The sequence below is a fragment of the Cricetulus griseus genome, chromosome 2, assembly GCF_003668045.3.
Source record: "Cricetulus griseus strain 17A/GY chromosome 2, alternate assembly CriGri-PICRH-1.0, whole genome shotgun sequence".
In the NCBI taxonomy this organism is placed as follows: domain Eukaryota; kingdom Metazoa; phylum Chordata; class Mammalia; order Rodentia; family Cricetidae; genus Cricetulus; species Cricetulus griseus.
The window spans coordinates 169,844,854-169,861,369 of NC_048595.1; the positions used below are offsets into that span (position 1 = coordinate 169,844,854).

Below are 16,516 nucleotides of genomic sequence, written 5' to 3' on the forward strand. Positions count from 1 at the left end.
TTGATTTCTCAAACGAACCTAAGGGCAAGAAACAGCCTGAGCCACTGCTAATCCACCTGCCTTCCCCTGTTCTCAGGAGCTGAACAGGACTGATTAAGTATTGGGTCAACACCAGCTCACCAGCTTAACACTGAACTTACACAGGTATGTCTTGTTGAAAACAAGCCCATTTTTACAGTAACATGTATGTAACCACAGCCTTTGAAATCAGGCAAATTTCATCTGACAGTTTATTTCATAAAGCTGGGGTTTTTTTCCCTATGAATTTTTTAAATTCTGAAGTTAGAATTCCAGGACCTGTCTGGTTGGAGAACACAAAGGGAAAGATGGTAGATTTCTACCTTTAAGACCCATATAAGCAAACTCATGTTTGCAATTTTGACAACTGTAGACTTGTAACCAAAAGACGAAAAGTGAAAGCAAAAATAAGAGATCATGATAGCAAGTTTTAAATATGTCTATGAAAATCCCCTATTACTCTTCTGCATAAATACATGTTCATCCAAGTCCTGATAGGATCACCTTGCACTTATTTCCCAGAAGGAACTGATGTGTGTGACAGAATCATCGAGCCACTGTTCCCATGATCACCATTTGGGAAGTCAGTATCTTCAAAAAGGGAACTGTTTTTGGTGTGTGTGTGTGTGTGTGTGTGTGTGTGTGTGTGTGTGTGTGTGTGTATGCATGTGAATATGTGCAAAAATATATGTGTGATCATGCATTCGGAGTCCAGAAGTCATTTTTTTGAGACAAAGTCTCCTACTGAACCTGGAGCTTTAAGGTTTAGTTAGCTGGATGGCCAGCAAGATTCAGGGATGCACCTGGCTCTCCCTCCCTAGGTATGTGTGAGCACAGAGGCATCTGGAATCTATATGGATGTTGAGGGTCCAAACTCAGGTCCCTATCTCATACAGCAAGCACTCTCCTCTCTGAGCCATTTCTCCTGACCCAAAGTTAACATTTCATATACTTTAGATCTTGTATGGAATACAGAAGTTTAAATGTCACCTTAAAATTAAATATGAAGTTCAAGACCACTAAAAGGAGTGTGCATTTGACAAATAAATTAGGAATATGTATCACTGAATAAGCATTTTCCTGAAATATTCTGACAACGCGATGCATGGTGTGGCAATACACTTAGGATTGTTAACACAGCGTACTCTACTCCACGCAGACTTATAAAAATATGTATTTTACATAAATTATGCTTTTCAGAGTAAATTAATATTTATCACATCTCATGATCTTGGCATAATGTTGTTTTGAAAGAATAGAATTAGATGTGTGCAAATTAATTGTGCTCATCATAAATGTCAACTGAAGTTTTTTTTGAGTATTCATATGCAGAAAAACAAATCTGTTCCCCATAGTTTCTGGGATGTATTATGGAAAGACACAAAGTCTACCTGGCCTCTTTGCTATGTGCACAGTTCAAGACAGCCAGTTCCGCAGTAATAAAGAAATTTTATTCTTCTGTTCATTTTCTAATAAAAACATGATTATTGACAAAAAAAGTCCTTGAGTTGGCAGCATCTGTAGGACAATTTCTTCCACCTTTTATAGCTGAAGGCAATAAGCCCATTGTCATGGCACAGAATGTATTCAAGTGTTACAGACTGTGTCCCTTTGAGAGTTACACCCAGGTCAGGTCACAAACATAGAGGAGACCATGAGGTCAGTAATGTGTGGAACAAATTCTCCCTGATCCTAAGGGATCCATTACATTTTATTTTATAGACTTTCTGTAGAACTTCACCAGCAATTTAAATGAGTTGGTATTACCACCCCAAGTGTATTCTCATTCCCATGTGTCACTATCCTCAGAGTACTGTCCGTTTGCATTGTGCCAAGGTATATTCAAGTAAGGTACACACATCCAGGAAGAAGGAATAGGAGTTGTGTATACACAGAAGTTCTTAGGAAATCTCACATCTAACCTCGGAGTAACTTGGGACTAAGATTCTCATAGTTTTAAGTATCCTAGACATGGCAAGGATGGAAGGCATAGCTCGTTTCTCTTTCACCATTTGTGAAGTAGCTAGTGCCATTTTGATCAGCTTGGTCTTTTCCAGTTAGCAGGGAGGAGCTAAGTGACCAGTGGCAATAGTATAGGCTCCAGGGTTATATAACCATCTGTCTTTTAACTAAATATGATGGATAATTTAAAGAACACATAGTCATTATGTATCATGAAGCTGAAATGCCCCGGCCATGTATCCCTTATACCTGAAACAAGCTTTCTTTTACCTTAAATCAATTAGTATGTCTCACTGTATAACATTCCATGTTCCAATGGGTCACTTATTCTTAAATGGAACCCTTGTTCTCACTTATACATTAATAAATGGTTAAAAATTTTAAGATGGATAGACCCATGGGGAATCTCTTTCCTCTTGGCTAAATGAAAGCTCTCCAAAACATAGCCCAAGCTATGAGACATGCTTAAACATACACATGTTTGGCTGATGGCAGAGATACTGAAGACCAACAATCTTGGAAGACCAAGAAAACATTTGATTTGTGAGGCCAAGGAATTAAATTTTAACCCATTCGAGGTCAAAGGGCTTTAATGTAAAAGAAAAACCATTTTAGGTAACTTTTAATTAATTAAGGAATTCAATTCCTCAGAGAGGAAACACCTCTATCCCCATCCACACTTGTCTATGATTCCATTTCTTTTGCCCTGTACATATAACACTAAAGGGCTCAAGGATTTCCCAGCAGGCAAAGAAACACCTTACCTTGCATGAAGAAGGAGCTAGGGAAAGTGCTGGCCGCTGGTTTGGAGGAAGGGTAGCCTGGCGAGTCCCTATTGTAGTCGGCAGTACTTGCTGAAGGAGCATAGACCTGGGGAAGGAGATCCACATGAGTTTTGCTTTCTACATTGATCAAAGAGTCTCTACATTCACGATTTGGTAAGAGGCTGGCATGAAACATAAAAGTTCGAGGCTGTAAGAGTCTAAGCCTGATCCAATGCTAGAAACACTGACTCCTTTGAATGCAGGGGGAAAAAAGTTCTGTGTATTTGTGTTAACATAAAATAATCAGGTATGCGATTTTCCAGTCCAGGCGAGAACACTGCAAACCATGTCTAGTAGTAAATACACTCAGCAGGCCACAGAGTAGCCCCCTGTCTACAGATTCCTTTCATTTTCAAACACAGATGGCCCATGAACATGTTAAGAGAAAAAGAGAAAAGTTCTGTACACAGTCTCTCCCAAAAGACAGACCAAACCTACCTTTCAATTAAAATTTTCACTTGCAATGCAGGAGGGAGGGAGGAGGCAGGCAGGAGGAAGAAAGGAGGGATGAAGAAGGGGGAAGGGAGGGAAAGAGAATGAACATGAACCAAGAATAAGCATATATATATATATATATATATATATATATATATATATATCTGTTACATCCACACAGTGTCTGCAGAGATGTACATAAAAGGCCATTAAGAGCCTGGATCAACATAAGGACCACCAACAATCAGATGTACACAGGAAGAGGGGCTGTCTTTTTTTAAAGTGCTTATTATATTTGTGTGTACAATAAACTTTAAAAGTGTGCCAAAACCCTAATTTACTTAACATTCATTTACTAAGCCTCATGAGACTCGGGGAACCAGTTCCTTATAAAAATAGCCCTCATGTTTTCTTGTTTATGTTTCCTTGAAGCAGGACAGCATCACAGCAAAGCATAAATTCATAAGGTATAGTTTAACTTTAATTGGTTCTCTCCCTTGCCTTTTCTGCTAAGTATACTTTTTTTTTTTCCTTTTTTAATTCCCATTTTCGTTTGCTCTAAAAGTTCCTCTCCAGATGGTTGGAAAGACTGAACGGCTCATCCTCTTGATGAAAATGGATACCTTCCTGCCTCCATTTTGAAGCAGGCAGCGGCTCACAAACTTGGCAGTGAGCCTACACTGATATTCACAGGTCACAGTGAGAGGAGAAGAAATTCACCAACAAAAAGGCTGCGGCGGGATTACAAAAATAAAAAAAACTCCATTTTGCCACGTACAATAAACAAACACCCTAAAAATTATATAATTCTCTCGGCACATCCTTGACTCAGAAAGTGTAAGCGTTAATACCAGGTTTAGGATTTCACAAAGGGTAGGTCCACAGAGACAGATGTGGGAAACGTGCATCTGCATCCATACATCAAATAAATGCTCCACACGCCCTTGAAAATCTGGAGGTCCTGGATGTTAAACAAAACAAACCACACCAGAAAGAGTCACTAACGCTGTGGACAGCAAGCATGCTTCCCCCTAAGTCCCAGAGTGATTTAAATACCGCTTTTCATAGTTTCTCATTTTGTAATTTTCTCTACTTCTTAAATGTATGGATGGTAATTTATTCCTGTTTCTACAGGGTTCATAATCAGGGGCTGAAGGTAGCCCCAAATCATTCCTGGAGTGCCTTTAAGGAACAAAAAGTACCCTTTAGGGCAGGGGGCCAGCCTGAGGCTTTCCTAGGAACAGAGTGAACAAATAGGTAGGGTGCTACTGCATGACTCAGAAAGGTCTCAGGAGGAGGCTAAAAGGATGCAAAAAAGGTGTTTTCAAGAAAAAGGGTAAAGTGACCACTCAATGACCTCATTCAAATGACAGAATGGGCACCAATGGCAGTAGTATATTCACATGCCTGATACGTAGCTGGCCCTTGAGTCTTAATGTAAGCTGACTGTACTCAGTTTATCTTCCACATTTCAGAAATCAATACATATTTACTGGGAAAAAAAGGCATCTTCACACTGTTCTATTTCATGTGTGTTAAAAACAACAGGAATCAACTCTTTGAGGATGAATTTATAGTTTAATTTTGGTAACTACCACTACTATGCTTAAACATGAACAGTAGAATGCCAATACTATTTGATCATATTAACATGGTTCATCTCTCTCTCTCCCTCTCTCTGTCTTTCTCTTTCAATTTTGGTGAAAACATTTAAGACCTTTTGGGTAAGATAAGATTTTTTTCATTAATTTTAGTTATATATGAGAAAGCTATTTTGATTCTGAATTATGAATAAATTAAAGTAGCTAAGGGTAAGATTGTTTAGGTAAATTCATGAATACTGCCTGCTTGTGAAAGAATATCTACAAGATGAAAACATTTTAGCATATACTACAATATCTAATTTCTGATTTCCTGATGCTGTAGCCAATTGGAGATTTTGTTTTTGGTTTGTTTGTTGTTTGTTTTGGATTTTTGAGATAGTATTTCTCTATTACGTAGCACTAGCTGTCCTGGGATTCAGTATGTAGATTACGCTGGCCTTGAACTCATAGATATCTACCTGCCTCTGCCTCCTAAGTGCTGAGATTCAAGGCACTGACAGAGCACTTTTTTTTTTTCTTTTTCCCGAGACAGGGTTTCTCCATGTAGCTTTGGAGCCTATCCTGGCATTCGCTCTGGAGACCAGGATGGCCTCAAACTCACAGAGATCTGCCTGCCTCTGCCTCCCGAGTGCTGAGATTAAAGGTTTGCACCACCAACACCCAGCCCAAAGCACATTTTTAATGTTTTTTTTTTTTTAAGGTAATTTTGGTGTATCTTCTAAAACACAAAGTTGTTTATAAGGCAACTTAGACCCTACTCATTTTCCCTTTGGATTCCATATTTTCTTGTCTCCAATGTCATTTTAAGGCAAACAGTTTTTAATTTTTGTATGTTTTCAAAAGTTGAAGAGACCAATGGATTTATCTGCTTCCACTTGCCACATTTTATTTATTTACCTATAGCTGACTGATGGAGATGAAATCTAATGCATGGTACATCCTAGGGAAGCATTCTATCACTCAGCAACATGCCAGCCCCCCTCCCCACCCCCCCGTGAGGTAAAACATGAGTTTTAACCATCAGAAAATTTAAAGTGGAAGTTCAAGGAGCTGTCTCAATATGTGGAACTTGTTAGAGCTACACAATTAGTTTTTATTCTTTATTTTTCATCATTTGATAGACACTGTCACTTAAAATGGTAGTGAAGGTCTGAGAGGATATCTACATGAATAGCAATAATAATGTTCACACTATGTTTAATGTTTCAAATTCAAATGACAATGACAGCCAGTGGGCTGCTGTACTCTTTCTACTTTACTCAATTATTTTGTCAGTTTCTCAGTTCCAAGCGGTCTATGTGGAATTTTCCATAAGTAGTTTCATGACGATATTAATTTCAATAAGGCCTCATATATTTGCCTTCTTATTATTTTTCTAGTTCTGTAGAAAGATTACTTACCTAACTGGAATTGTTTTTAACAAGAAAAGAACAAGAAAAAAAAACAGGCCAATTTCAAAGGAAAACTCCAACATCACTGCAATATATTTATGGGACCCCAATAAGAAGGCAAGGAAAATATCATGAGAAACATACTTGCCCAGAAAGACAACTTAGATCAAGACAGATACTGGATTCTACCCCCCACCCCAGAAGGAAGTATGAAATATTGCCAAATTGGAACTGGGGAATATTGGCTGGAGCTGACAGGCTATATCACTCTTCCACTGAAATCATTTGTTGAATAAAAGCCTCATAGAAAATTAGTAGTATAATATACTTCACATCAAAGGTTAATGTCACCATCTTCTCTCAATTTAAAGTAAAGTCGTAGAAGCCACAAGCTTAACAAAGATCTGTAGATAACACTAAACCACAGATTGATGGAAATATAAAAATGGTTTCATTCTACAGATAGAATTTCTATTGTAGCCAGGTGGTGTCGGAGGCACATGTGGTTAATCCCAGCACTCACGAGGCAGAGGCAGGTGGATCTCTGAGTTCAAGACCATCCTGCCTGGTCTACAGAGTGAGTTCCAGGACAGTCAGGGCTACACAGAGGAACCCTGTCTCTAAAAACCAAAAACCAACCAAACAAACAAACAACAAAACCAATAACAACAAAAAGGAATTTCTATCATAATTTGAGAATTACAAGAAGGCACGTTAGCTGGGCTCAATGATCCTTATTAGCCAGCAAGAAAATGATAAAAGTTTTTCTGTTCAATGTATGTATGTATGTATGTATGTATGTATGTATGTATGTATGTATGTATATCAAACAGGAGCACCCACCCACAAACCAAGGGGAGGAGGTGTGTTTCCTACCCTTCCCTCTCCTGGCCTATGGTTTCATTTAGGGAGATTTAAACATAACAAAGGTTATATTGTTCAGGACCTCTTGTGGAAGAGTTTTGTGGTAGAAGTTCACAATATAATTCTAACTTTCATAATGATGAGAAAAGGTGGCACTGTCAACAGTACTCTTCACTTCACAAAGCTGAAAAAATGCTAAAGAGGTGAAATATACTAACCCAGATGAGCCTGAGTCTGACTGTGAGTTCTATCACTTTTAACCTCTCTCATCTCCAGGTTCCTCTCTGTAAAATGGGAGCAACAAGACCTACTATGCAAACTTATGAGAAGCAATTGGTAATTTGTGTGTAAAGTAACTAGAATGGATCCTGACACAAAGTGGACATGCAAAAAAAATAATAATCAAGCACTTGTGTTCAGGTTTTGTGGTCATTATTTTTATTAAGCATTCAAATGTGACTTAGAACAGTTTGCTTTTCCCAATGAAAAGTCGTCTAAGCCACAGTAATAAGGCAGAGAGTAGAAGTGCACATAAAAGTCTAGATTCTATTAAAACCAATTCTTCCTTCCCTTAAAAAAACTTTTAATGATTTATTTTTATTTTATGTGCATTGCTGTTTTGCCTGTGTGTGTGAGGGTGCCAGATCTCCTGGAACTGGAGTTACAGACAGTTATGAGCTACCATGTGAATGCTGGGAATTGAACCTTCGTCCTCTGGAAGAGCAGCCAATGCTCTTAACTGCTGAGCCATCTCTCCAGCACCCAATTCTTCCTTCTTAAAGATGAGACATTCTTTATTTTTACATCTCATTTATTTTTATATATTTTAAACTCTAATAGAATGATGTAATTTTTCCTTTTTCCCTTTCCTCCCTCCCACCCCTCCCATGCACCTACTCTCAAACTGATGGACTATGAATGACACATACTCATACATGTACATGTATGCAAGAATATGTAAACACAACATGATGAATCCATTTTTGTTGTCTGTGTGTAGGACATGACATTCTTAACTATCAACATGAGTTTCACTTTTGTGATAGTTTACAGAAAGTTTTGTGGGATCTCATGAATCTTTTTTTCCTCTACACTAGTTTTATTTTCATATTATAAGGCATGCTTATGGCGAAACCATGCATATGAGAAGTAATGTGCTTCCTGCAAGGGAAACTGTGACTCAAAAGACCAGAGAGAAATGGCTTCAGACCCTGCAAAATAATGGTTGGTGGTCACTATATTGTAGAGAAGGTCTTAGCTGTCTCTTAATGTTACTACCCATTGGTGACTCTGCAAGTACAATGTGAATATGCAATTTCTTTTATTTATTTATTTATTTATTTATTTATTTATTTATTTATTTATTTATTTTTGGTTTCTCGAGACAGAGTTTCTCTGTGTAGCTTTGGAGCCTATCCTGGCACTCACTCTGGAGAGCAGGCTGGCCTTGAACTCACAGAGATCCGCCTGCCTCTGCCTCCCCAGTGCTGGGATTAAAGGCGTGTGCCACCAATGTCCGGCGTGAATATGCAATTTCTAAAGAGAATTGTAATAGCTGAAAGTGCATGAGGCAGTAACAGAAACAGCATGATTTCAGAGTCTTAAAGAGAGTTACTGTACCATTCACAAGGAACAAAAAAATACTGCATTAAAATAGTGCCACAGATGCCCAAGTGCTGGCTACACTCATTCAGAGCTCAGACCTTGAAAGATTTTACACATGTTCTCAACTATGACGGTCAAACACTCACATAACAAGAGTTTAGCATGTGCTTTGGGGTCTGTTGGCCTCCACATGGCCTTTAAAGTCTCCTAGCTGACCAACTCATCACTCAACAGCAAGGCAGACTCTCAATTCTTATACTCTTCTCTTTCAAGGACCTGGGTCTCAACTACAAGAAAGAATAGCTCACAGGCAGGGTTGTATGCATATTAATAAGATTGAGACATACAATGTTAGTTTCTATGTGACCAAGTTAAAGTGAAATTGTCAGCTGACCCACAGATAAAGAAGAGGAAGATGTGCTTGAAGAACCCCCCTCCAGACTAGATGTGCATAGGCTTGGCATTTTCTAGAATTACTCAGCTCTGAACTGGACTCACAGTGTTCAAATTTCTACTCTTAACAATTCATTGTGAAGATACGACAAAGCAATTTATCTCTTGGGGCCTTGGTTTCCTTGTTTGTCATAGGGGGCAATTCTTACCAGGATGATGAGCGATATCATGCCAATCACAATTCCTAATCAATCACAGGCACTCTAGAAATGCACAAAATTTACCCTTTGACAGAAACTTACTCATTGCCTTCCAACAATGTGTCTTAAAAAGAGCTGTCCAATATGGTTGTCACTAGTAACCTATGGTTATTTCAAGTGACCTCAATGAAAATGAAACAATTTTCAGTTGTCAGTCATGCTGCCATGTTTCAGATGCTCAAGAATCATAAGCAGCCATTGGTTACCATATTAGCAAGCATCATCATGGAATTGTTTATACATAAAACATCCTGCCAGACAGCGCTAGGGTAGAGGCAAGACCATCCATAAAGAGTGGCAGGGTAAAGCTGAAATAGTTCAGTTGGGAGAGTGTTAGACTGAAGTGTGGCTGAGTATGTTGTTCCTCAGTAACAACAGCTTAGTTAGTCATGACTTGTTTTTCCTCAGAAAGAAGGATCTGTTTTGCTGAGATGGTGGGAGAGACAAACTCTAGGTATTACCAATATAGCACATACAACTGATACAACCAATGTCCATCTGATAGGATGGCAGGAAACTCCATCTATTGTCTTTTTATTTTTAAAGTCCTATGTATCACTACATATTCGAGACTTTTTTTTTCTAATAGCCATCTGCTAAAATGACTGCAAATTGTGCCCAATAATATACACCATGGCGGTTTAGCTGCAAGCCCCAATCTCTGCCTGTGTTGGAAATGAAGCTCATGAGTTGCAAGTTCATTTTTGATCACTATTGGTTCTGACAAAGGATTAGAGTTAGGCATGGTACCGTCACCTTATTTTTGGTTTTTAATAGTAAAAGACTTCTACACATTTCTTGCCCATTTTCATGTTATCAGTGACTAGATCCCCTAATTCTATATTCTTTGCTTTTACTATCTTCACTTTCTCAGGATACTAGTTTTATATCAGTCCTTCAGGGGCTCCCTTTTCTTTGTCCTGTCACCTCTATACCTGCTATACTCTCTTTCACTTTCTGGCTTCATGCTTTCAAAGCTCAAGTGAATTCAACCTCATTTTGCAAAGTCTGCAGAAGTTAAAGGATTTGCCCAGATGTGTACACTGTGAGACAGCTCATCCCATCCTCAGCCTCTTCTTCCAAAGTCTATTCTAACTTTGGGATTTAAAAACTTGAAATGGCCAGAAAATGGAAAGGAAAGTGAACAGATTCAAACAACAGCTCAGCCACATGTCCTGAAATGGGAAGGAAGTTAATCACGCTCAGAGACAAGCAAGAGCTCAGAATCTGAGACAAGAGCAAACTCCAGGGATTACACCCCTCCAACTTATACATTCTCAGTATGTACTGCAATGTCAAGGAATAGTGAATGATGAAGACACGGGGATTCTTCCTTCACATTCAAGCGATGGTTATGGACCATACTGCAATATCATTGCAGAAGTAGTTATGTTTGGAGATGCAAACAACAATCCCTCCAAGTCTCTATTGACACACAGAGACATGCTTCTTCCAAATGGAAAAATATCCACAGGCACTAGATGATGAATTTGTGAAGATTTTATTTCTAACTAAAGCCCTTGAAATTGTCAAAAGAATTAATCAAATAGTTCTAAGTGTTCTAAACCAATTCACAATGAAGATTTTACTTCTCAAACTATTTTTATTGACATTCTGGGGCTCAAGTGGGGTAGGTAGGTCATGAGAGAACAGTTCATGAATTTCCAAACATTTATAAAATTCACCAATTATATGTGAGGCATCTCTATATTTTATTGCTACTAACAGAACACTATTCTCTTTCCATTCTACCAGGTTACATCACAAAACAACAACAACAACAAAAAAAAATGAGAGAGCCTGTATATATTTTCCCAATGAAATTGTAATAGATTTAGAAAACCTTTCCACAAACACATGTCCACACATCCTGTCATAAATACCACATATCAATTTCCCCTTCCAAATAGTAGTTGACTCTTGATTATCCATTCATGAAACCTGAAGCTAAATCCTTTAAGTTAAATTCAACCAGTAGATTTTTTTTTTCCTCACCAAGCAAATTTCCATTTTTCTGTTCAGAAGCAGGAGAATTGCAAGCAGTTCTATCCCCTCCTTGCTTGTGTCTCTATTAATCAAATGACAAGTAAAAACTAGCAAGAGGACACCAAAGGCAAAAGGAGAGAGGGGGAACCTAAGCAATGCTCAGATTGCAGGTGGGCAGACAGCAGCCAGTGTCCTCCTTTTCTAGTCACTGAACTCAGCCAGCTAGGAGCACTTTAACGACACAGATGGCAGTCACATCAATGCTAACATACATGTCTTCTGCTCACAAAGCCCACCAGTACCTTCAGAAAACTTATGGCCCCGCATCTCCGTCTTATTATTTCTTCTCACCAAATAAATAAATAAATAAAAGGGAAAGAATATTGCTACCATTTCCCTCCCATGGAAAACTTCTGAATATTTATATTGCCCAAAATGTTTGAATCACTTTCCAAACTCTAATTTTAAATGAGTTGCATATAGTCTTTGTAGAGATTTACTGGGGGGGGGGGGCGCACCAATAAAAACCCCGCTTTCCTCAATAAAGAAGCATACTTGAGATAAAACTTCTACTGCTAATAGAGTAGTCACATTGCATCTAAGGTGCAATGTGACTACTTACATTGACCAGTGCTTTTAGAAAACATTTACTAAGTAGTGTCACTGAAACCCTGAGGCAGTAAAATGGCCAGCAGAGACTCAATGGAATTTCTTCACTATGTTGTCACATACACATTTGAGATTCGGAGCTCTTTGCATATACTAAACTACTGAAATCTCACGTCTACCCTGCCATAAGACAGGCACAGAGTTATCAAAGAGAAATAAAGGAAAGCAATTAATAATGACATCCCAACTTGACACAACTTTCCATTACTGCAAAGAGACCCATTTCCAAGGTCTGTGAGGCTGTAAGTTCTTGTCACGACTGACAGGGCCAATATATACTGCTAGCATGTTATTTCTGATAGGCCAGGCATGGCTCCAATCAAGTTATGCATATAATTTTTTCTTTCTTTTAGCCCATTGTTTTATTTCCATTCCAGTCTTACAGATAAAGACCCTGAGGCACAGAAAGTACATAACTGAAGAGTTCAACTTCATACAGCTAATTAAGTGGCAAATTTGAGACGCTGAATCATGTAGTCTCATTTGGGACTTAACCTTTTAAGTATTACAATGGTTATGAATACTCCAAGGTGACTGATGATGGGCTTATATGAAAAGCTCTGCAGAGTCCTGGCTTGATCATTTAGTAAGAGCTGGCTCCCACAGTGAGACAACCATTTTGTCCCAAGAGGACACAGAAGGCTTCTGTGCAGTAGAACTCATGGGAGATGCTACAAGAAACATGATTTTCAGAATGAGGTTGCACAAAGGAATGGCAGGGATACATACAAAGTTGTTTAATGTTTCTGGAGATACAAAGAGATACAAAGTCATCTGCTAAGAGTTCCATGACATTCAGTGATGAAAACAACAGTAGACTAAATAGAAGAACAATAAGAAGATAAAACATCATCATCTATGCATTAAAATACAGTATGGACATAGCCTTGTCTCTGTGCATTAGTGTCTAGCTCCAATACTTCATTTTATTTTTTACAACTGTAGTTGTCTTGAAATCAACTGAGCAGATGTTGTGTGTTTGCTACTGTACATAACTTGGTATATCACAAAAATTTTCAATGCCAACATCATGACACCTTGGCCTGAACTTCAAGTGTCTTAGACTAATCAAGTTACTCCTTGCTAAAGGTTTCTTGAAACACTAATGTATACCAAACCAGGACCAGTTGAAATTTGACTTCTTCCTGGATCTATTCCTCTGTCACTCATTCCCACAGGAATTGGCTTCATCAAAGGCTCAAGATTGGCACAGAGAAAGCATTGTGGATGCTAAGTACATCACAACTCTTTAATATATTCTCAACACCTAAGTAAGTTGTTACCCAACTTTTATTTATTGAATGTTCATCAGAAAATTAAAGGTAATGTTACAAAGAACCATTTTTATTTTAAATTTTCAATAGCTATGATTTTATCATAGGTTATATCTTTATTTACACTAATCACAACAAATTCCTGATCTCCAGGTATGTATAACAGATCATCTCCTATCTCAAAGCTTTCTTCACCTTCGACAGCCAAATGGTATTTTTATGATGACAAGAACTGTTCAATTAGGAGGTGCTGAAACATCAAAATAGTACATGTTGTATCTGCCAATAAACAGCTCTATGACCTCTAGAGATACTGTTTTCTCAGTTAGATAATGGCTGCAAATCTCCAGGAAAGTAATTTCTATGACTCTACAATAATAATATAATGAACTCTAACTCCAATTGTTGATTATTATTGTTTATCTTACACTGTAGTAGCCGGAAAGAAGTGCTGTTAAGGTTATCTGGTCTACCTGGACATAGGAACATAAAGGTTAAGAGTAATATTATTTTTAAAAAGGCAGATATGTTTGGGTATATGTGTAAGTGTATAGTACTTACCACAGAGGTTCAAATCTCACTAAATGTATTGATGGAATAATGAATAAAAAATTACATTCAAGATACATATCAGGGTGAGAATATTATAGCAACATAGGAAAGATAGGCATTCATTGGCCTTAATGATTCCACTTCTCACTGTATTTATTGTTGGACTTTCTTTAGAAAGTGGAGGAATCACCATAATGGTCCTCCTATCACAATTCTGAAAGCACCATTCTCCATTTCTTCCTTTTGAACCCCAGTGCCTAGGCTCCTGCTGGAGCATAGATATTAACTGTTGTGGTATCGCTTTTAAAAGGGAATAGCTCAAGTTTAGGCACTATTAGATAAATAAATCAATTCAACTGCCGAAGACCTAGGTCAAGGAATATGACTACAAAGAATAAAAGCCTGAAACCCTAAAATACTTCATGGCCAAAAGACTATTATTCAGTACATCTTCCATCACTCCCCACGTTTGGGAAGCAATGCCATAGTTCCTTGGAAAGGATTTAAGGAATGTGGTGAAGGTATGATGCTGGAACAGGGTATGGGGGGAGGGAGATAAAAGAGAAAATGCTAATGTTTTTATAATTTGTCCTTGAGAAACCCTAAATGAGTTATCTCTACTTTTCTAAACCCAAATGTCTTCAGTTGTTGTGCCTGCATATAGTAAATACAAACAGCTGCCATTCCCAAGTAGCCAATTCTTGTAAGGAAGTGAGAAGAGGCATTAAGACAGTTCTTTTAAACACAGAGGATCACAGTTTCAGAAGTAGAGGCCCAAGAAATAAAGATGTCAGCCAGACTTGGATTCCAAGGGAGAGTGAGAAGATAAAAGCATGCAGAGGCACCATAACCACAGAGTGTGTGGTTGTCCAGACACACGTTTTGACATTTAACTTAACTGCATAAAAGGCAATTTGGTAAAATTCCATGATTGATTCATTGTTCAAGGCTTAAACTATAAAGACATTACTTTTCACAATCACACCTTGTCTATCCAAGTAGTCGACCATCCTACTCATCTTGTATCATTAGGAAATACCAGGCAAGAGAGAGGTTAAGTGTCTAAACAATCTTGCTGTCATACAACTGAATGAGACTAGGAATCAGGCTATATCCTATGTCTTTTCAGACCAAACTCCAGATCAGAAGTGACAGCCCTTAATCCAAACAGCCTTGCAAATTACCAATGGTTTAAGCTACCTGAAGGACAACTTTCAGATTGGTAAATGATGTTTACTGATGGTGAGCAGAATTACCAACAAAATCTATGCTTTGAAACACCAAATTTAGCACTGGTGATTCAAGCAGATGCTTTCCTCTCTTGTGTACCAAGAGAGTTGTCATGAACACCAAGTCTCCAATCTGCTAGAGTTCTGAACAGCCACGGTACACTGCAAAATTGTTACCCTATCTCCCCTTTCACTGAGCTGAAAAAAAAAAGTAGGAATTATCTCTTTTCTGTTAAAACATATGGCTTTAACTACTTTAAATGGAAAACAAAGGCATGAAATAATTACCAAATGTAGGACTCTGTGGCACAGATTGAAATGAAAAAAAAAAAAAGGGTATGCAAATTGTCAACATAGCCAACCAGCCAATCAGTTTGCTCTCTGTTACTTATTTCAGTACCCACTTCTCCCCCAAGCTCAGAGAAAAATTTAGGTTAAATCAACCAGCCATAGTTCCCCAATTTAACTCAGAACAGAGCTTCTAGCTAGCACAAGGCTAGAAGGTTCTGTGTGTACAAAAGAAACATAGGGAAACTATTTAATAATGACAAAATTATTTCAAAACTTCTTAAAGAAAGTAGGAATTAAGAAGAGCCCTAGTATTTCTAACAAGAGACTATGCAATAGAAAAATAAGTAGTTGATAATAATTAGTTTGTGTCTTCAGGCATATTCAAAACATAATTAAGTTGGCTTTCTTTAATAATGAAATTCCAGGTATTTTTTCATATGATAAAATATTTCTTAATTTTGGAGATAAATAGTTCAAAGATATACTACCAGCTAACTTAATAATATTCTGGAATAAATTCAGTATAAATAAATGTAAACAATAGTAATTTCTTTAAGAATACAATTATAGTAAGTATGCTCCTTTGGTGTCCAAGAAATGTAACTTTTAATAGGCATCTTATTTTGTTTAATAATCTTGGATTTTCAAAACAGAAATGTCAAACCCAGCTGATTTCTTAAATGTGGATAAAAGGGGAACAGTTCAAAAAGTTCAATCTTTGTTCACTTAATTACCAAGAATTGGGTCTTCGGTCTGGAACTTCCAAATTAGTAGACAGATAAAGAAAAAGAAATTGATATGCATATATTGTATATACAATATGTGTATGTGTCTTGAATAAGATAATATTATAGTCGAAAGCTTATAAAATATGGGCAGAAGGATAGAAAATAGCTGTATAGTAAGTGGGATGTTCCTTGGGGATCATGAAAGTGTTTGGGGACTAGTCAGACACCATGATGGTTCAGCATTCTGAATATACTAATAAATACATCTGAATTGTTCACTTCATTCTGGCTAATTTTATCCTAATTAAAAATCAATCAATGAAACAAACAAATATAAACTAAAATCTAAAATAATACATACCAGGTCTTAATTCACATGCTGTCCCTAAGAAAAGAAACTACTTCAGACCCATGTATAAAGAGGGCTCATG

General features: G+C 37.6%; 1 protein-coding gene across 21 annotated transcripts in view; it reads right to left on the reverse strand.

Annotated features, from left to right (window-relative positions):
- Tcf4 (transcription factor 4) overlaps nt 1–16,516 on the reverse strand; it is a 342,153-nt gene that overhangs the window by 51,277 nt on the left and 274,360 nt on the right. For all 21 annotated transcript variants that reach the window (XM_035440081.1, XM_027402662.2, XM_027402658.2 and 18 more), the window contains one exon: nt 2,745–2,850. In XM_035440081.1, coding sequence (XP_035295972.1) covers nt 2,745–2,850 — 106 coding nt within the window. The remainder of the gene's footprint in view (nt 1–2,744; nt 2,851–16,516) is intronic.